The 20,543-nt window shown below is 56.0% G+C and overlaps 2 protein-coding genes across 2 annotated transcripts; both read left to right on the forward strand.

The window, feature by feature from the left end:
• The first annotated feature begins 969 nt into the window (after nucleotides 1–969).
• LOC112895126 lies at nucleotides 970–2,851 on the forward strand. The gene is made up of 3 exons (XM_025963010.1): nucleotides 970–1,591; nucleotides 1,687–1,892; nucleotides 1,996–2,851. The coding sequence occupies exons 1-3, from the start codon at nucleotides 1,478–1,480 to the stop codon at nucleotides 2,303–2,305; spliced, it is 630 nt and encodes a 209-aa protein (XP_025818795.1). The 5' UTR covers nucleotides 970–1,477; the 3' UTR covers nucleotides 2,306–2,851.
• Nucleotides 2,852–16,152: 13,301 nt separating this feature from the next.
• LOC112901462 (abscisic acid 8'-hydroxylase 1) lies at nucleotides 16,153–18,828 on the forward strand. Its single transcript, XM_025970391.1, has 5 exons — nucleotides 16,153–16,680; nucleotides 16,771–17,154; nucleotides 17,248–17,416; nucleotides 17,613–17,719; nucleotides 17,837–18,828. Exons 1-5 carry the CDS (start codon nucleotides 16,153–16,155, stop codon nucleotides 18,047–18,049), a joined length of 1,401 nt encoding a protein of 466 aa, XP_025826176.1. The 3' UTR covers nucleotides 18,050–18,828.
• Nucleotides 18,829–20,543: the final 1,715 nt, after the last annotated feature.

A 20,543-nucleotide genomic window follows, 5' to 3' on the forward strand; every position in this document is an offset into this window, starting at 1 on the left:
CCGAATGCGACCCTGGTGCCCCGCCGCCCGCCACTAAGGATCGGTCAAGTCGACGGCACGGCGGAGGGAGGAGGTCGTCGCCACGGAAGGTCGTCGCCACGGAAGGAAGGCGTTGCGCGAGTTCCTTTCGCCGCGCGGCCGGGCCCCCCAAACACGGCCAGGTTCCGACGGATCCTCCGCTCCTAACTTGCCGCTGGGCCACGCGCGCACTTCCGTAATCCGCACAAGGCCAAGTCCAACGAGGAGGCTGGCGGCGTCGGGGCGGGGGATGATGGGAGTGGGAGGGACCGGGAGAGAGGCCCCACCTCGTAGACGGCCGACGGGCAGAGGCTGGAGGACCATGCATGCATCGGCGCCCCCCAAGCCTGCCGGGGGGCCCAGACCGAGCCCAACCGCCGAAAATGGCCGGGAAGAAAAGGCGGCCCCGGCGCGCTGCCTCCCCGCGGACGCAAAGACAGCGGCAAAGAGAGGGTTGAAAGGCGCAAAGGGGGATCGCGCGCCTATTCCTCGCAATCCTGCTTGCTCTCCCGCCCCTGTCGCCCTCCCGGTCTCTCTCAAGTTTCCCTCCGGCTTTCGCCACTCGCTCATGTGTCTCCCGGCCCTTCCGGGCGGCTCGATCGTGACACCACAGGAGTGGCAAAGCGACGCCCGCACAAGGGCAACAACGCCAGGATGACAAACAATTGCCGAATCTGACATCTCGGCAGTTATGGTGTGGTCATTTTGTTCTACTCGTTAACTGCCCGGATGGTTTCTTTCTGGGCGACTCGATCGGTCGTGGCACGTCACGAGTGGCTCGAAGCGACGCTAAACAATTGCATCAGCAAACGCTCGTGGCGCGCAGACGATCGCAGCATCGCTATTAGCGGCTGGTGGCGGGCGGGCGATTAGGATTTAGGATTAGGGAGCCACGAGCCCACGCTGATGCATGATGATTCTTTCCTTGCAGGCTTTTCCTAGCTCTCACCTTCCCCGAACGGGGCCGGACCAAGCTAGCCCGCCAAGCCTACCGGTCCACTCGTCCGTCCACTCAATCAGCGAGCGGGGATCCGAACTCGGAGCCCCTCCTTTTACCAATTCCCTCTTCGTCTTCCTGCTCCGGTCCTCCCCTTCCATTACGCCACCACGAAATAGCTAGACAATTCTCCAAATGGACTCGCCCATGTGATTGTTTAGCAGCGTCCGGGTCCTACCTCCCCTGTCTCTCTCTCTCTCCCTTTCCTGTTCCAATACCTTCCGCAACCCACCAACCCTGCTCGATTCAACGCGCCGCTCCTGTACCCGCCGCCGTCTCGCGGCGACCTGTTCGTCGAAAATTCGGCCGTTTATATATAGAAGAGGCGGACGCGGATGACGCGAACGATTGTCCGCGCTCGTGCTTCCAAGGACAGCGAGGCAGGCTGCCAAGAGCGGAATTGCTGGTCGGCTTAAGTGCGCGAGGACGGAGCGATCCAGCTCGGGGTGAGCGCGCGGCGCGATGGGAAAGGGGAGCAGGGGCGTGTCCTGCCGTTCCGCCATCTGCGGCATCGTCGCGCTCCTCAGCGCCACCGCTTTCGCCTGCTCCGTCGCCGCCGAATTCCGCAAAGTCAAGGTACGCGATGCTCCTCCCTCCTCGCCCTGCGATCCGACGAGACGCCGCGGTTGTCCCGGATCTGACGACGCCCTCGTCTGTCGGTGTGCGCGCAGGACAAGGACGTGAAGCTGGACGGCAGCCTCTGCTCGCTGCCCAGGAGCTCCGCCTTCGAGCTGGGCGTGGCCGCCATCGCGTTCCTCTTCGTGGCGCAGCTCGTGGGCACCAGCGCCGCCGTGACCACCGCGTACGCCGCCAAGCCCAGGAAGAGGGCAGCCGCCAGGGGCCGCGCCGCGTTCGTCGCCCTCCTGGCCCTCTCGTGGTACGTACAACTAATACGACCGTGGCGACGGCACGTGCGCACGAATGCGTAATTCCGGCAACAGGAGTCTGAATCGCGACTGTGATGTTGCGCGCGGATGCAGGCTGAGCTTCGCGGTGGCCGTGATCCTGCTGGCGACCGCGGCGAGCATGAACCACGGGCAGCGGTACGGGCGCGGGTGGATGGACGGCGACTGCTACGCGGCCAGGAACGGTGTGTTCGGCGCCGCCGCGGCGCTGGTCGTCGTCACGGCGCTCACCACCCTCGGCCTCACCTTCGCCACTGAACCGACCGCGGCCATGGCGCCCGCGCCCGCGTCACCCGCCGCGGCACCGGACGCGTGCGCGAGCAGGACGCATCCCGAAGCGGCTGCAGCGGACGCCGAACAACCGGGCGGGCGATCCAAGCAATGACCAGTGAGGCAGGCAGGCTGGCTGGACGGGGGCGGACCAACCGCAGGCGGCGGCTGGTGAGCGGCAACGTTGGCGGCGCAAACGGCCGCGCCGCGTGGGGCAGCGTTGATGGGCTGGCGGGCGGGGCATCGGCAAAGTGGGAGGCCGCCGCCGGACCGGACGGGTGGGGCCACGGGAGCGCATGCATATACGCTGCCGCCGGTTGGTTGGATATTTAGCAGCCGCCAGCCGGGACAGAGGTACATAATTACTGTCCCCATAACTGACACGATTACTGACACGGCAGTGTGCAGCATCTAAATGATGGTAGCAACAACAAGTCGTTTCAAAATGCAAAGACAAATCGTACAGAAATTTCGAGTTTGTTTTTGTTTTTGTGTGTTTATTTCGTGTTTCTGTGCACCAAGCCACCAACTTGGTGCTGGTGGGCATGTTCAGCTAATCAGCTCGGTGCCTCTCTGGCTGAATCTGGACGTTGTACAATGTGTAGACAAACTGGTCACAATAATGTATACATTCGGACGAACATTATCTGATCGAGCTCAACAGCTTCTGAAATGTTCGCTAGGGCAGTGATATTTGGGGGGAAAAAAAGAATTCTTCCATTCTTTACCTGAATCTCAGCAATAATGTTTTTAGGGATGAACTGACAGTAACCGGAGAAGAAAAGAAGAGGAAAAAAGGACAAACGATGATGGCATGACTGACAGTGGGAAAAAAGGAAACGCGCACGCTCGCCTAGACGGATCGTTGAGTGGACAGTCAAATTCTTCTCAGAAAGCTGCATTTTTTTTTCCAAGATGACCGTATGCTCCATTGAAAGGCGACACCGCGACAGTTTTGGAAGCGATACGGCGATCTCCAAGTCAGGATCGGGCGTGCCCGGCGTCCCAGGTCCAAGAAAGCGGGCGACCTATGCGATGCAGAGGGGTCCAAGATGAAACTACCTGTGCGCTTTCGTCCGGTCGTAAAAGCTGCATGCGATGCAACCTTGAAATGGTGACCTGGTAGTGGTTGGCGAAACCGAAGCGATTGCATCTGCAGCATGCAGGGCGTAGCAGAGGTATGGGGCGACTAGTTCAAATGAACAGAACATTCCACGTGATTCTCCGCCTCCGCTGGAGACAGAGTGGATAAACGTGGCGTGTGTCGAGCACATGCGCGTTCGTTGTTCCAGCCATCCAGATTGGCCGCGTCAGGCGTCAGCAGCAGTGTCAAGGTTTGCCAGGCCACGACTCTGCAAATTTTGAGCAGAAGATGCCCGCAGAACGGCAACAGTAGCAGTAGGCCTGAGAATTCAGATAGCCCGAAGCAAGGCAACTCGTTACACCGTGGGCCGCGTGGCCCGTCGCAGAGGCCCGCTCCAATTTCGTGTCCCGGGACGAGAGACCTCCACATGGGCCGCATCAAGTTCTGTCGGCCGCTCGCTAGCGGCCTGCTCCGTGGTTCTCCGATTCGCTATGCATTTCGCGGATTTCACCTGGGGGAAATGCGTGTGGGTCGAAGTCGAACAGAGCGCGAGCAAAAGCAGTGTTCTTATTCCGAACGAAGTACCAAGGGCTGTGCGCCTGTGCCATGTGCCGGAACCTTACAATGATGAACAGGCTGGCACTGCATGCCACGACATGGTATTGGAGCGATTGTTTGAAATGAGCAAAAACGCAGACATAGTTTTGCAGCTCCACTGAAAAAGAAGGATTATGTTTAGTTCCAATCTTCCAGTTTGGTGTCGGGGTGCTAGGAGTCGCAACCGCGACCGGGAGATGAGGCGTCGCAGAAGACCCACGGCGGCCCATGGCGAGATCGCCCCCGCGTTGCGCTGCCTTCATCGTCTCTGGCGGCTCCCACCGCGGGATTTGGATTCCTCCAACCCGCCGCCGCCACCACCGCCCGCCACACCCCATCCAGATCTTAGGCTACTGGTTGTCTCGCTATCACCCCGACCGGCGGCGTCCACGCCTCCGCCGCCAGGCTTCCGTGCCAACCCCTCCCTCCCCTTTCTAGGCCCGAAGGCCATAGGAAATCCGGCAGCCCCTCCCCCGAACTCCGACGGCAGCTGCCGTAGGGTGGAAGATGAACACTGCTAGGGGGCCCACCTGCAGTGACTCCGGATCTCTTTCTGTGATGTGCTGACTCGCGATCACGCGCGCGACCGTGAGTATTTGCGGTCATCACCTGCCAAGGCTGTCACTTGTCAGCAGCAGTCAATGTTTGATGGGTCGTAAGCCTATAGATCCACATTTTTGAGAAAAGACGGAAGAAAAAAAAAGAGCAACACTGGGCCTCAAATTTAAAAGGCTGAAGCACAAGGCAGCAGAGGTTACTGTGTGGGCCGCTATGCATGTCCTCATCTCAGGCCGTGTGCAAGACAAGAGACTACTGGGCTCACCACTCTCCGTCCGCGTGCGTCCTGCAGTGTCCGTCCGTCCAGCAGCAAAGCAAGCCGAAATCTATGGGCTGTGGTCTTGCGCAGGCAGAAGCCGTGCATAGTTCTATATAAAAGGGCACCCAAAGCCGCCTCAGTCCTCACATACGAGCCCCAAATCTAGGCAGAGGCATAGCCGCATAGGGTTCGGGATTCGAACATTTTAACGATCGGGCAGTAGGGAGGCACCATGACCATTGGAGGCCCCGCGTATTGAGCACGCGATGGCGGAGGGCCATTGATGTTGGTCAGCATCCATCGACGACCATGATACCGATATTCTCCTCAGACGATGGCTAATACGCTACCAGCCTACCATACATCAGAAAGATGATGACTGATCTCCTCTCCAGGAGAACAGAAGCTGATGGGTTCTGATATTCCATCCCCTCACAGCTGCGACGGTCAAGACTCATCGAAGAAATGAAAGAGCATCTCAGATTCTCCACGCACCAGAATATTTTCATCACACAGATAAAAAAAAAGCAGTATTTTTTTTTGAAAAATGAGTTGAAAAAGAGTTAAGTCCCCTCAAAAATGTACTACCACCCTCCGCAGGAAGAAGGGAAAAGAGATGCCCTGCCCCGCTACAGATCTGATAGGCCCGCGCAAATACGGGCTCCTTTTCCAGGTGGCCCTATCAGGGCGACGTGATCTCGCACGAATCGCATGTCGAGATCTCCTGACGCTCTTGCGCACCGACCACCCCTGAACTACCAGCTGAAAAGCTGCAGGCCTCTCTCAATCATCGCCCGCTCCGTGATCTGTAAAACGATCTCACTTCCTCCTCCCGCTGCTGCAGCTGCCGGCCGCTGCTCCTGTGCCCGTCGGACAGGCGCGCACCGGGGATGCGCTGTAAAGCAGAACGCGCCACGTACGCCCGGCCTGGATCGGCCCATGATCGTCGCCGATCCATGATCGTCGCTAGTGGAGCGGAACACACTGAAAAGGCACGGTGAGTCCGTCGTGACTGTGATCTCAAAATCTCTCGCGGAGAGGAGGTGCCACCGCCTTTTTTTTTTCCTTTGGTTCCCGAAAGGTACGCGCAGCCAGCTGCGAGGCCGCAACGTCGCGCGGCCCGGCCCGGCCCGGCTCCTTTTCGCCTTTCGAGCGAAAGCAAAAGGCGCGGCAGCAGGCGATCGGCAGGAGAGGCGGTGCGATCATGCGAGTGCGTGAAATGCATTAACAAGTAGGCTGGGAAAATCCCTCCATTCCCCTGCTCCAACCAGCTGACAGAATCGGCACATATCTGTCGCCCCCTGTACTATGTTTCTGACGTGTGGCGACCGCGCCCTGGTAGTGGCCTCTGACGGGGGGAGGCATCAGGATTCAGAAAAATGGAGCAGTGGATGGTGATGGTGGCGCATGGATGGAAGTCCGCCCAACACCTAACTGGATCGGACCAGCACAGCAGCGGCAGCGGCAACCTCTGCTTTCCGATCCTGCTAGATTTAATGAAAGACCCGACTGCTTTACAAGGCGGAGGGTGCTTTTGGGAGACGGGAAACGAAAGGGGATCAGAACAAGGATGATCTGTCACGAGAGTCGCGTCACTGCGTCAGCATCCCGGCGTTTTTTTTTTCTGTTAAAAGCAAAGGGGGCTTGAGACCGGCAGCTGTACCCCAATCTCCCCGGATCGCCCTTCCTTTCGGATGCCATCGAGGAGGAGGGGGGGGTTAGTATATTGCACTAGTACGTGAGGATGATGATGGCCGTGGCGATGGGCGGAGTACGTGCAGATGCGGCCAGAAAGGTGTCTGGCCGGGCGCGGTCGGTCGTCAAGGTCAGGGGGGATCGATCGCTCCGATGCGGCCGGCCGGCGGACAGGGGAGTACAACTGGAGGTTCAGTGCACGGCGACGCGAGTCCACCCGGGCGACAGGGGAGCAACGCCCGAAAAGGCGAGGCAAAACGGGTGGGCCTCGCCGAGGAAAACAAACGGGGGCCGGGTGAGGGCGGAAAGCGAAAGCGACGGAACGGGGGAGGGGGGGCAGCGTCAGATTAGTGGTATTTGGACAGCCGACCAGGTAAACCAACAAGGCGACGCAACGCAACCACCCAGCCAAAACCGCTCCCCGTGCCCGCTCTCGCCTCTCAGGTTTGCGGTTTCTCCCTCCGGCCGGGCGTGGCGAATCAATCCCTCGCTCGCATCACATCTGTCCAAGTCCAGAATCCGCCACCCGGGGCAAGGGGGCTAGGTGCATGCACGCGCGCGCTCACGCGCCGCGCTGGTGGGTTAACGTAACCGGAGCTAGGCGGCAGATCGGGGAGGCCAGGCCTCCCCGTAGTCCAGCGCGGTTGGGGCGCGCGTCGCTGTCCGCCGCAGCAGCCTCGCCGTTGTGCTGCCTTGGCGCATCGCGACGCGTGAAAAGTCAGCCGTCGCGGTCGGTCTCGCGCAGCATGCGCCGCGCGGGGGACGGCGATCGGCGGCGCGCTACCCCGGGGGCAAAAGCGCGTGCGCGTCGTCGACCGGCTCGCCACCGGGGCTCAGAGAAAGAGAGGGAGGACCGAGCCGGCGCGTGCCGCCTCCGTTCGCTGGGCTGGTCTCTTCTGGCGGATCGGCCGGGGAGCGGATGGCGCGCCGTGTGGGCGGCGTCACTTTCGTTCCTCTCGCGATGGTGCCTGCTTGCGGCAGCTGAAAAGGAAAAGAAAAGAAAGGGAAAAAAATAAACCGGCGGATTGGACGTTTGGACCGGATGATGACGGATGGAACCTTCTTGCTTGGTTGCCCATGCCATGCCCGCGCGCTTTACAGCCAGCGGGCGACTATTGGCAGCTTTTTACGTGTGCGTGCGTTGTCCAGGCGCGCGACGGGGCTGGGGAATTGTTAATGCCAAAAACGCGAAGCTGTGCGTTGGCGCGAGAGACCCTCCTAGTGCTAGTGCGTGGTTCCTCGTGATCTCTAGTATTTTTACACGTTCCTCCGTTTCAAACTGTTAGGCCTGCTCTCCATGTGACAACATTTTCTGGTGAACCCAGGATAAGACAGTTTTCACTTTGAGCTTCGACTTTGTAACTCTGGAAATAATTAGATTTGGTTATGCAGGTATACGCAGTACACACCGGCCAGTGGTGAGGTAGTCGGCACGGTGTCTGTACGTGGTGAAGCGAAACCGAGTCGGCTGCGTGCGTGCGGACTACCGGAGAACGCATCGGCACAGTTAGTCAGAAGCGGAGTCGAGTACGACCAAATGGCGGCCATTGTTACGTCGGGAACAGGCCTTTGCACATTATTGGCACATCGACGGGAACACCTGTACACGAGGAGGAGATGGAGATGGAACTCTCTTGAGCGAGGCAGCCAAACAAACGAGGCGAAAATTAAGCGCTAGCTCTCGTCAAGTTTATTCTAGCGGGTCCCGTGCTTGCAGTAGTAGTCGGCTGGTGTGTCGGGGGCCGCGCGCGGCTTGCCGGGTCAACCGCGACCTTGACGTGCACGCGCGAGTCGCGACCTGGCCTCGGCCGGCGACCCGACGACGCTGATTGGAGCGAGCCGGGTCACGCGTGTGGCGCCCGGAGGCCGGAGCAGCCACATGTACCTGTCGCCGCCGTATGTAGTCGGCATTGACCCCGCGCCGCTAGCTAGCTACTACCTCCGTCGCGATCGGTAGGGTAGGGACGACGACGACGAGATGGATCCGGCGCGGTCGTACGTACGGCGCCTGGATGGACGCCTGGCCACCATCTGCATGCAGGGTGCGCGCGCTGCTAACCGGCCGGCGCGATCGGGTCCGCGCCCTGCCGATCTCGACACGTACGGCTCGATCCATCCGATCTGCTGCTGCCGCTGGCTGGCTGCCTTGTACGTACGGCGGCCAATAATGCACGGGTGTGTCAGTGCGCGGTAGATGGCCCATGCTGATGCTAGTGTACGCACGCGTGCCGCCATGTGCGTGAGTGAGTGGTCTGCGCTCTGCAGGCGGCCGGCGTCAGATCGCGCGCGCATAATATCAATCTATCATGCACCGGCCCGCCAGGGGCCAGGCATCTGAAATACGTGGTGACCCGCCACCCGCGTGTGTCCTGCCTGATAGGAGAAGCCGCGAGCGAGCGGGGCAAGGGCAGCGGCATGTATTTCGATCAGATGCGCCGGCGGCCGGCCGGCCCCATACCGCGGATGGGCGCGCGCAGCATGTGTGGCGGGACGCCATGCCGGGTGTCCGCCGGCTGGCGAGCACGGGGAGACGGCCGGACGTGATGAGGGACCAACCGCCGCCCCACCCGGCCACCGTCCCCAATGCAACCAAGGCCCGCCGGCCGGCCGGGGCTCCACATCCATCTGTTCGATTCCATCAGTGCGCGCGCGCGCGCGCGCTTCAGCGCTTGTCCTGTTGCTGCCAACTTATTGCTCCTTGCTACTGCAAGGAGATCGAAGCGGAGATCCTGCGCCTGGGCGCGGCGCGTCCGTACGCGGAGCGTACGCCGCGGTACTGCTGTGCAGGCGCTCACGGGACTGAGCTCCGCGACGACTCGATCTGGCGGCGATCTGTTCTCCGGGCCCGCTCTGTGTCCTACAGCGTGACCGGTGACCTGATGCGTTTGGTTTGGACATCATGCATGTGTCCTGTACCAACAACCTAACCGTATGGGACGTTAGGGCAGGTGCAGAGATGCGGTGCATGAGTGTAGTGTGTGTGGGTGTAGGCCTGCAGCTGGAGCAACCCAGGTCCCCAGGGTACCAGAGCATGGAGTTTGTGGAACAAGTGCAACAAGCTAGCTGCATTACCCTCACAAAAGTGACTTGACCCCAGGACACGCTCGGTCATGCTGCATTGAACTAGCCAGGGTGATAACAAGGAACAGCAAGGCATCCAGAAGCAAGGCTGACTAGCCCCATGCCGACTGCCCAGGACTCCAGGAGTTCCCTGGCTACCTAGAGCTATCTGCGCTGAATATAGCAGCAGGAAAAGTAGACGCGGATACGCTCATACGCATGCATGCATGCATGGAAAAAGTCGTTGCAGTACACAGTATCAATCGAACAAAGATCATGGAAGTCGACGTTTCCATCGTCTCATGCAGAGAAATGCTGCGGCACGAACGGTCACGCGCAACGACTTGATCGAGCATCTGCATGCCTCAACCATCAACGAGCTGAGGGTAGCTTTCCGTGGTATAGATGTTGAGTGCAGAGCTGTCGAAGATTCGGTAGCCGGTGGCTGTGGGCTCACCTGAATGCGGAGTCTAGTGCCGACATTGCAAGTGTGCGTGAACTTTACCAGCACAGTTGCTTGGTCAAAACTCGAAAGAGCTCACCGCTTATCTGAATCTGCTTTCCGATCTCTGATGACCATAGTAAATACTAACACAAACAATAAATATGGTTAAAGGAAACGGGTGGACTTTCATATAAGATTTTTTAATAGGATTTATGTTTTTATTATAAACACGATATGGGCATATTTCCGCGCAAAAGGTTCTCATGATACATGTACATGTGCAAATTGCTATCATGTTTGGGACAAATCGTAATAAATTAAGCTCCTTCAAAAGTTGAAAACTCTTTTAGTTCTGAAGTATATTTAGATAGAATTTCAAAGCTGATCGAATTGCTTTTATTTGATTTCATGTTTGTTACATAGCATAATTTTAATTAGCTTGCGTTGGGAGATCTCTATATACTACCTTCCTGTGGTGACTGAGATCAATTTATGTGGTTTGAAGGGACAATGGATTGGCTAAAGAAAGAAAGTCGAGATAAACCAAACAACATGTAGGGCAGTATAAGGAAATAACGATGCACGCGCAATTTTTGGTAAAATCTTTAAAACATGTTTTTCCACTTGCAAATCTTCAAGTTCCATATTTTAATTCATCAGCATAGAATTTTCATGTTAGCTTATGATAAATAAAGAAACAAACAAACTACTTTTGTGGTGTGGGCGGGAGATGGGGTTGGACTGGGCAGGCTATAGACTTTACCAAGAGGTAATGGAGTAACTTTCAGGGATGGATTGGGTTAAATCTTGTAGTTTTGGAGTATAATATTGTCGTCAAATTTGTTGGTTTTTCTGCCTAATTAAGGCGGACCTGCTAAGACATTGCTCAATTGCAGCATTTGAATTGCTACATTTCTTGGGTGCCACTATATATTCCAAATAAAGTCAATCTCTGGAGTCCGGAACATGAACCACGAGAGCACATACCAACATGCCACGTGTTGCGACCTGCCAATGTTACACCCCTTGCATCTTGCTCTCTGGTTTGACCTGTATCCTGGTTTTCTTCCTCCTACGTGGCTACGTCCCCTCCCTATCTTTCATTCTCCTCTAGCACTAGCTATGAACTAACCTGCAGCTCTCTCCAACTCCTCCACTAATAGGAACATGAGGGAGGGGGCATTGATTGGAGATGAGTGATGTTCGTGGCTCAACGAGAGGATCCTTATGCAGTCACATACCATGTGTCATGCGTGGAGTGATGACCATTGCATTTGTTCACGGAGGTTAGCCACAAAGTAAAGTTTTAGTGTTCTTTTTTTTTTTGCTTAGATATAGACCTATGTTTAGACCCGAGCAAATCCAGCTCAACCAAGGTTGGACAGAGGTAACCGGGACTAGAAAAAATCAGCCCAGGTCGAATTAATCGTTTTCATTATTTTTGAACTAAAAAATGGGTAGGTGGCCCGAGCCCAGCTTGAAAAGGTAGGCTCCATGCTCAATTATGTGCGGGCTTGGGTGCAAAATTTAGGCTCGACACAAATCAAGCTTCCTGCTGTTCCAAAATGGTTCGAAAAATGCTTAGGTCTATGCGAAGCATTGTATTGTTGTGTCCATCTGGCCGGGTCGGGCTTGGACCATTGATGAGTCTACGAACATGTTATTATATGCACGTTCAAGCCCAGTGAACCCATTAGAGTTATTGGGCTAGGGCTATGGGTGAAATATGGGCATTTCTGACCTTTCACTGTTTTCTCCCTACTAATCTTGGACACGCGTGGCAAAGCAGTGCGTTCTCAACTGGCTCTTGAGTGATGTACTTCGTGTCCAGAGGAACTCAAGTGTCGTCGGATATGTCTTCTCAGCAAGCTAAGGGAAGAAAACCATCTTGAATAATGCTCTGTGTATCCGTCACGACTCACAACCCCAGGTGTTGCGTCGTGCTGGAATCCGTAATGATCAGATATCCCACATTCCCGCACAAGCTAAGGTTGGCCCGGCCGCCGCTGCGCGCTGGCTCGCCGGCCACGTCGCGGGCGCCGAGTCGCCGGGCTGATCGGACGGAAAGACGCCATGGCCCATGGCGGCATCACCTCCGCCGCCGGGGTAACCTCGGCGCTGCCACGCACGGCGATCCTCCCTGATTGATCGGGCTAGTTTATTATTCGGCGGCTGGACACGCGCGGCGTCGCGACGGGCTGCCTCCGCGCGCGATCTTTTGGTGCTCCTTCCATGATTACTTTCCCGAACTGGCAACGAGCAAATCCGTTTGATGAGCCCTCGAGCTGCAACGTGCCGAATTGAAGCGGCGAAGGCCAAAATGGACAGCATCACGGCACGGCTCATGCTCTGGCGGCGTGCAATGTATTGGCCCGGCCGGCCGGCCGGGCGTGGACGGCGACCGGAACGAAACTCGCCCGAAGCGTCGGCGCTGGTAGCTGCCGTGCGCCGGCCATTCAAGCGCGAACGCTCATGTGCGCGCGCGAGCAGCGGCTTGCGGCGCGGCCGGCAGACTGGTCAAGGCGCACGTTTGCTCGTCGTAGACATGTGAGGGGGCGGGGCGGGCGTTTCGTCATAAACCTCGCAATCATTCATGACACGTATGGCCTGCGGCCGCTGTAAACGTGGCCGGCCCGCTCGTCCCGGCGCCGCAACGCCTCCCCCGCGGCGGCCGGCCGGTGGGGGTGGGCTACCACCGGGGGGGGGGGGGGGGGGAGGGACGACCGACGCGCGGAGCAATGGCCACGCGGCAGGTGTACAGCTCCGGGGACCGGTGCCTCCGCGCCGATCCAAACTCGACCGTCAGTCGCTCGAGATGGCGGGCAAGGGGCAAGTACCATGCACGAGGGCGCGCATGATGGACTGACTACCCGTAGCTAGCTAGCTCGTCAAAGACAAACGCGCGCCGCAGCGCATGCAGCGCCATCTTTCTCGTATAGCATTCCGCGTCAGAGACAAACGCGGTACACAGGTGTTCGTACGTGGTGGCGAGGAGCCGGCGGGAGGCCGCATTGACCAGTCCGCGGCGGGCCGGCCGGTCATGGCCGGGTGCGGCCGGCAGGCTCGCGGACAGCCGCCGGCGGGTCCATAAGCGAGTGGCGCGGCGTTGATTGGTTTCCCGGGGCGGCTCCTCCGCAGGGCGGGAGGCGACCGCGCGCGCGCGCGCAGCAAGGTCTGGGCTTGACGCCAGATTTCAGATCGCACGTCGCCGCGGGCGCGCGGGGGCGCGCCAGCTCGCGCCACCGGCCGGCGCACGCATGTGGTGTCTTCAGGGGCTTGGGGCTACGTGCAGCCGCCCCTGCACGCGTGCCCCGGCCGGCGGCGTGCCAACGCCTCCGTGAGCTCGGCATGGCGCGCTGCTGCTGCTGCTGTGGTTCGGCCCACAACCCTGCCAGCCTTCTAGCTCCATCTCTTCCGTGCATATCCTCGACTGCAAAATCCAAATGCATCTGCAACTAGGATACCACCATACACGCCTCCCGGGCAGCAGAATCTATCCGAATCAAACTTTCCGTCTTTCCGGCCGATCGGAAATACGGCTGCTGCTGCTGCGTGCTCCCACAACCGTGGGACCTGACTATCTAGCTCCCAGGACACACATATTCCTGACACATATTACTTTTTTTAGGCATGATGATCGAACTAGGATCTCGCAACGAATGATCGAGAGAACACATGCGCGGATTGCTATCTTTTTGCTGCGCAAGAAATATCCTTACCGGATCTCTCGTCAGGACAAAAGAAATGCACACCAAATCAAACTCTGATTACAACAGGCAGTACGCAGTCGTCGTAGCAGATATGGCCTTTCACTGCAATATAAAAACACTATAATAAAAGGCTAGGTCAAGCTTCAGTACTTGTTCTCTTACGTGAAGCTAGCATGCAAGATCATTCCGGTCCCTGCTCTGATATTTTTCGAGGTTGTTCATGCTTGTATCCTGCTGGTAGCTTATGCAGGCCAACCGATCATCATACTACTGTGTCGTCATAATTCTAACAGACATCTTCTTTCTGCGTACCATAAAAAGGATGGTGCTGGTGCATGCATGCATGCATGCAGCATCTGGATTCTAGAAGGTCATGGCCTCATCAGCAATGTCAAAGAAAAACGGAGTTGAGTTTGAGTATACGTTTGGAACGCACGAACGTTACTAGGGAACGAGTGAACGACGATCCATAATACATTAATACCTGTCGCAAAGTCCTCGTGTGTTCCCCGCGAGAAATGATAAAGAAGGCGCGCGCGCGCTCGCTGGCCGCCACTTGTCCCTCGCTCGCATGGGGGCGAGGAAAAGATTAGGGGGCAGGGATGGATCAGCGGGGCACACGTGGCGCGAGCCCGGGGCGCGGAGCGATATTTCAGCTCGTTCCCACTCCCCACACAGTGAGCTTCCTCAGAAACATTCAGAGTATCGCTCAGGAAATCATGGCGGGGGAAAACGATGGCCTAACCATGCCGCGCAGCACAGGCTCTCGCTCGCGGCGCCCTCACAGCTGTCGCCCCCCGCGCGGGCGCGAGGTCAACTCCTCTGACTGGCACATGGTTCGTTCTTGAATCTCCTTTTTTGATCGGGATGGTAACCTACTATCACCCCACTTTCGTTTCTGGGAGCATTCCGAGAGAGAGAAGAAAATGGAGAGAAGGGAGCTAGTTTTGCGTTCAAAAGAACCGAGGAAGGCGAAGGGGCGTGCGTACGACCATTTCCCGCGACGGACGAGCTGCCTCTTCAACACGTGTGTGCTAGTAGTTCAATTCCGTTCAAAATTCAGAGTTCAGCGTTCCTAGTACTCGCATGCTCCGGCGGCTTTTTACCCTTTTTACCGGTCAGGGAGACTGCCAAAGCTGTCGTATTCCCTCCGTCACTGCTATATCATTCACCCTGAGTTATGGGTGATGCAGCTATGCAGTCACCTATTTGGTTATTTTTGTTCTCCGTGGATACAAGTGGTTTGGTGGCTATCAATAAATGACTCTACATGTAAGTAAGATTTATTTTACTCACATACACCTACCAATTGGATCCGAAAGGTTACTCCAACAAGGAGAGGCGAACAATTCACCTGTACTTCAATACTTTTTTCATCCTTATTTGAATTAAATGGTGGAGATCCTACTTTTTTTTTGAAAAAAAATGCAAATATCATTCGTGACGCATATCCCTCGTTAATCTTTCACTTTTCTCATCCCACTACTGCAAATACTGCCGGACATTCTTCTCCATCCACAACCAACATCACTCTATCTCAATGCTGTCAATTTCAAGACTATGGCCGCTTACTTTGTTACTCCCAAACACTTGCTGAAACGCCGAAACCCCGCTATAATGCTAGTGGTAACAATTTCCTTTTATTTGCCTAGCTTCTCATTGTTACGTCAGTTGTCATGTTTTCTTTTTGCGAAGCATAGTACAAATATATGCGCTCACATACATATATGCACACTTACCTATGACCACCTCAGAACGAATGCTCGGCATATTTTAAAATTAACTAAGTCTCTATAGGTGTCTCGCCATCGACGACATGACCTGAAAGGATAAAACCGTTAAGAATCTCTAGAATAAATTTAGAAATATATGAAACACACGTGCCGAGTTAAAACTTGAATCCAGGCGGGCGAATTGAAGTGCACAGCTTAATTTATTTTGTATTCTTTGATGAAAAAACATATACTTCACAAAATCGGACAGCACAATGAGTAGATATGTTTGGGACCGAAGGAATTAATTTGAAAAGGTTTGCCACCAACTAAGCCGAGAGCTACCACTACTAGCAGCCAGGCAACCAGGCGGTGCCTCCTGGCCGCAGCCGGGCACGTTACACGCAGCGGCAGCACGAGAGCGAGCGCGGGGACAGGGGCGGAAAGGGAGAGGTGAGCTGGAGCGAGCGACTCCCCCCCGGCGGGCACTGGTTATTTCCATCAATTGATTAGCTGATCGCTCCACTCTTGTATTTTCTTTTCGAATTAATCGCGCAATAATTCTCTCTCGCCGTCTCGCGCAGCCGCACGGCTCCTGCTGGAGAGCGCGTAGTGGTGGTAGATTTTTGGGGGAGGAGAAAGCCTCACCACCAATCTATAAATAGCTGCCACCTCCCTCGCCTTTCCCTCCACCCAACAGCATCCTCGCCCATCTCCTCCCCTCTTCCTCCTCCTCCTCCGCCTTCCTTCACCCGTGGCAGACTCGCAGTCTCCTTCCTCCTCCGCCCTTTCCTAGCTCCCTCCACCGCGGCTAGCGGAGCAGGAGAAGAAGCAAAAAGGCCATGGGCGCCCTCCTGCTCTTCCTCTGCCTCCTGGCGCCGTTCGTGCTCGCCTGCGCTGCCCGCGGCAGGAGGCGGCGGGCCGCCGCGCCGGCGTGCGGCAAGGCGCTGCCGCTGCCGCCGGGGTCCATGGGGTGGCCGTACGTGGGCGAGACGTTCCAGCTCTACTCCTCCAAGAACCCCAACGTGTTCTTCGCCCGGAAGCAGAACCGGTACGGGCCCATCTTCAAGACGCACATCCTGGGGTGCCCCTGCGTGATGGTGTCCAGCCCGGAGGCGGCGCGCTTCGTGCTCGTCACGCAGGCGCACCTCTTCAAGCCCACCTTCCCGGCCAGCAAGGAGCGCATGCTGGGCCCGCAGGCCATCTTCTTCCAGCAGGGCGACTACCACGCCCACCTCCGCCGCCTCGTCTCCCGGGCCTTTTCCCCGGAGGCCATCCGCGCCTCCGTGCCGGCCATCGAGGCCATCGCGCTGCGCTCGCTCCGCTCCTGGGACGGACAGCTCGTCAACACCTTCCAGGAGATGAAGCTGGTGAGCCTCCTCTGCTCTGCGCCGTGCTCTGTTCCAAAATCGAAATCGAAATCAAATGCTCCGTGCTGACTTGACTGATTGTGTCTGCAGTACGCGCTGAATGTGGCATTGCTGTCCATCTTCGGCGAGGAGGAGATGCGCTACATCGAGGAGCTGAAGCAGTGCTACCTGACCCTGGAGAAGGGGTACAACTCGATGCCGGTGAACCTGCCGGGCACCCTGTTCCACAAGGCCATGAAGGCCCGCAAGCGCCTGGGCGACATCGTGGCCCACATCATCTCGGCGCGGCGCGAGCGGCAGCGCGGGAGCGACCTCCTGGCCTCCTTCCTGGACGACCGCGAGGCGCTCACCGACGCCCAGATCGCCGACAACGTCATCGGCGTCATCTTCGCCGCCCGCGACACCACCGCCAGCGTCCTCACCTGGATGGTCAAGTTCCTCGGCGACCACCCCTCGGTGCTCAAGGCCGTCATCGTAAGTGTCCATCTCCCCGCCGTCCATCCATCCATCCCATCGTTCGAAACCAGCCGTCTGATGCTGAATGAATCCCGAAACCAACCATCGCAGGACGAGCAGGAGGAGATCGCGCGGTCCAAGCGCTCCCCCGACGCGCCCCTGACGTGGGCGGACACCCGGCGGATGCGCATGACGAGCCGTGTGATCCAGGAGACGATGCGGGTGGCGTCCATCCTGTCCTTCACCTTCCGGGAGGCCGTGGAGGACGTGGAGTACCAAGGTGAGGATGCGCCACTCGCTCACTCGTATCCCTCGCTGTCGATCGAGCTCCGAGCAGTTATTAGTCGGCTCGGCTCCCCGTTTCCTCATGTCCCTGTCCCCGTCGTGCGCTGCTGCGGATGAACTGGACGGACGGGACGGCTTCCTAACCGAAATGAATAGACTAACTCACCAGTGCGCTGGCTCTGCCTCTTCAGGGTACCTGATCCCCAAGGGCTGGAAGGTGCTGCCCCTGTTCCGGAACATCCACCACAGCCCCGACCACTTCCCCTGCCCGGAGAAGTTCGACCCCTCCCGATTCGAGGTCAGTATCGCAGTTGGTTACCTTCCCTCTCCTGTGCATCTAGCTGGTATCTGAACTGTGGACGAGCTAGCGAGCATGTCATCTGACGGGAGCACCCTTGTGACTGGATGGATGCAGGTGGCGCCCAAGCCCAATACGTTCATGCCCTTCGGCAACGGGACCCACTCGTGCCCGGGCAACGAGCTTGCCAAGCTGGAGATGCTCGTGCTCTTCCACCACCTCGCCACCAAGTACAGGTGGTCCACCTCCAAGTCCGAGAGCGGCGTGCAGTTCGGCCCCTTCGCGCTGCCGCTCAACGGCCTGCCCATGACCTTCACCCGCAAGGACTGAGCCGGCCGACGCACGCACGGGGCCAGGCCAAAACCGACGGAGATCCGAAAGCGGATGGTGGTATTGGTATTGGTATATACTTCCACTAGCACTAAGCAATACCTAGGCACGGCACGCGGAAACCGCTGCCGGAGCTGGGCGTCGGCCGCGGGCGGCGGTCGCCATCGGACGGGACGGGCGGGCATCGGATCAGGCATGGGATCGGAGAAAGATCACGCAAGATAGCCCGTGTACAGATTCTTCTTCAGCTCTCTCAGCTGGTAGGACCGGACCCCCAACAAGCCGGAAGAGGAGACCAAACACAAAGATTAGGCGTAGCCGTGTAGGTGTCAGTCAGTCAGTCAGTCAGTGTTAAGCTAAGCTAAGCTAAGCTACTCCAGTAGGCATCAGACGCCACAAAGAAGTGGCGCTGAATTGTAAAACCAAACCCATTTTGCTCTTCTTCTTATTTTTCCCCCCCTTAGATTTTTTTTTTAAAAGCCAGCCAGACAACACCCTATATAGGAGAAGAACAAGAAAACAAAAAAGAAGGGAGAAGAGAGGAGGCCCCTGATTGGGATTGTAAGCAAAGCTAGGTTGTCCGCCTGAAAGCAGGCTGGCATCTAGGCCGAATAATCCATGGACGGATGGATGGATGGACGCATCGCCGGAGTCAAAAGGGAACCACGTCGTCGTCCCGCAGCTAAGGCCCGGGACGGAGACACAACCTCTTGTATTGTTTCGTCCAACGCAAGAGACAGTGACCGCTTTCGGAACAGCTACTGCTGGTACTAATTTAATTGCGAAGTGCGTGCGCATGGCGTCGGCTCTGCCGCATCTTCTCTGGCGACTAAGTTGTTAAGCAATATCATCTCTCGATCGCCTCATGTGCTCTGTCCGTGCATGCTTTCAAGGAACAAAGTCTGCACTGCACTGCACCTCTGAAAAACAAAATATTGGTTGGACTTTGGGGGTGTAGTACGGCTCTCCCCGGGTCAAACTGAAGAAACCATAATCCATATTGTGGCTCTGATGGTCTTCAGACCGTTCCTTCTGATTCTTACTCTCGTTTTAGGATGGTTAAATATCTTCTACAAAATTTTCCATACAACTTGTATGTTTTTTTACTCCTCTGCACTGTTATGAAAGAGGAAAACAAATAATTTTTGAGCGGCAATCAGCGGAGCCAACCATGCCCCCCTGAGGCTGATTTCCCTTCTCCTCCTCTCCCTCCCTTTCTTCCTCCTCTCTCCTAGAAAATGGAGGGAGACTCAAGGGAAGCTCTACTATTTTTTTTGGTTTGTGTTTTGTGTGCGCGTGTGACCGTATAGAGCCATTGCGACTCTAGCAATCGGTTTTTCCCTCTACCGTGTGACCGTATAGAGCCATTGCGACTCTAGCTATCGGTTTTTTCCTCTACCACTATTCACGTTCTAGAATGTTTGTCGTATTTTTTTTCACTTCTTCGAACTTCCATGGAAGAGAGACATAAGAGAATTTTCGAGGGGCAATTGGTTATTTCCTCTATTCTAGAAGGCTCAAATGTCTTTTGCAAAAATTGAAACGTAACTTGTAATTTTTCACTGCATTGAACTAATATGGAAGAGAGAAGCAAGAGAATTGTCAAGGGGCAATAGACTATTCCCATTGTACCATTATTCTCATTCTAGAATGCTTAAACTCTTCTACAAAATTGCCCCGAGTCTTTAAATGTTTGTTCAAATGAAATTGTTAAATTTAATTGTACGGGTTCCCCCGGTCAAATGGTGCAAATTCTTTAGGCGGAACAACACTTTAAGATTAGATTTCACCATGTTACGGTCCAGGTTCACTGTATCCTTCAGGTTTATAGAGGGTTAGGGTAATCCATTATCGGTGAGCACTGAGCAACGTGGTCATTTGTTATTTTTGAGCGACTATGGTAATGTTATCATCCATGGGTTGGAGGAAAAGAAGGATGATAGCTTGAGGTTGCAAGGCCAGTGTACATACGAGGACAAGGTTGATGGTGCACAATTGTGCTACCAAAGTTGATCAAGGTAGTGCGATAGGTTACGTTGAAAGATCTCGCTACATAAGACAAAGAGGTGCCCATATGGTTGCAGATAGGTTTACAAAGTTATGACTTATGAGGTGCAGTAGAACGTTTCTAGGCCTTCGGGCACAACTCTAGAGACCTAAAGCATTATTATTTAATCGGTGAGCTTGGCCAAAATTCTTGGCAAAAAAACCTTTCTCTTGCATATTTTTTAGAATTATAATTTGCTTATGTTTTCAGAGTCTCCTATGAAACATCCGGTTCATATTAGTACTGCATAAACGAAGGCATTTCAGTGGTAAAAAAAGAAATTATGGTAAAAAAACTGGTCGCGCGCGTGTGTTAGATATTGGAACATGCAAGGTGGCGGCAGTAGTGAGACATTACCCTGACCCTCTGACATTGGAAGAGCTAGCACTGGCCTACTTCAGACACTGGAAGGGCTAGCTGCCAGTGGCCTAATACCTCTCTTTAATC

Source organism: Panicum hallii, chromosome 1 (assembly GCF_002211085.1).
Source record: "Panicum hallii strain FIL2 chromosome 1, PHallii_v3.1, whole genome shotgun sequence".
In the NCBI taxonomy this organism is placed as follows: domain Eukaryota; kingdom Viridiplantae; phylum Streptophyta; class Magnoliopsida; order Poales; family Poaceae; genus Panicum; species Panicum hallii.